We start from the raw sequence: 1,003 nt of genomic DNA on the forward strand, positions 1-1,003 counted from the left end.
AAGCTGCTGCTTGGGAAATCTTCTTCATTTCCGCCGTATTTCGAGGAGAAGAAGCACGAGTATAGCCCGCTTATTTGCATCCCACCTCACGCAAATGTCAGCGGGGTAGTGAGCGCCGAGCGACTCCAGAAGGACCTTCCAGAAGGCGACAGAATTCAGCGAGGCGATGCCAGCGGCTTGCGGGTTTTGGACCCCGCCCAGAGCTCCCGACGCCGCATCGGCGAAGGACGGAATCAAAAGATGCCCGTCCTCCCGCGCCACCATCTCACCCGACCGGGAGTCGAAGGCGATGTAGCGGCACCTCTGTCTGACTTCCGCAGACGCTGAGGCGGAAGCACCCCGGGCCTGGGCGTCAGCGTTCTCTTGCGGATTCAGCGACGCAGGCAGAAAAACCTCTCTCTGCAGCTCCGACAAATGCAGAAGCCGCACCAGTGCCTGGAGCGCGTTCTCCAACATCCGCTCGCGGCTTCTGGCCGTCGCCACGCGCTGAGCTGCGTGGACAGAACCCCAGTACTGCCGGACTTGTTCTTCTTCCCTCACCGTTGGGAGCGGAACGGCTGTTGCCACGGCCTCTGTGAGACGCCGGAGGCCCGACGCATCTTCTTCCTTCGCCGGCAGCCGCATTAGGTCCGCCAGGTCGGTCGCGAACTCTCGGTACGACCACTGTCTCGCTGCCCGGGCCCGACTCATCGCCTCTGCGTCGGAAAGATCCGCACCCGGACGCGTCTCCCTCTGTTTCTCTTGGCATATATCCGCCACGGACCAGTCCGCTTCTTCCAGATACCGCCTTCTCCGCCACTCTCCCGCAAGCCCCAACCGTCCCGCGTCGGATGCTTCCCCAGGAAAAGCGGAAGCCTGCGAGCCTTCACCTGCTTCACTTCTTCGGGTCTCCCCGGCGTAGCTCCCGGATCCCTGCACCTCTCCTGACTGTCGAAGTGCGTCGAGCAGTGAATCAAAAATTCCAGAGAAGTTCGAAGCCGGGGCCGGCGCCAAGACAGGAGGC

General features: G+C 62.3%; 1 protein-coding gene across 1 annotated transcript; it reads right to left on the reverse strand.

Moving 5' to 3' along the window:
* Positions 1-24: 24 nt before the first annotated feature.
* TGME49_328500 (hypothetical protein) lies at positions 25-1,003 on the reverse strand (the record flags this gene model as incomplete). Its single annotated transcript, XM_018783109.1, has 1 exon — positions 25-1,003. A coding segment is annotated over one exon (979 nt), but the record flags the coding sequence as incomplete, so codon positions are not given.

The sequence above is a fragment of the Toxoplasma gondii genome (assembly GCF_000006565.2).
Source record: "Toxoplasma gondii ME49 unplaced genomic scaffold asmbl.1792, whole genome shotgun sequence".
Lineage (NCBI taxonomy): Eukaryota > Apicomplexa > Conoidasida > Eucoccidiorida > Sarcocystidae > Toxoplasma > Toxoplasma gondii.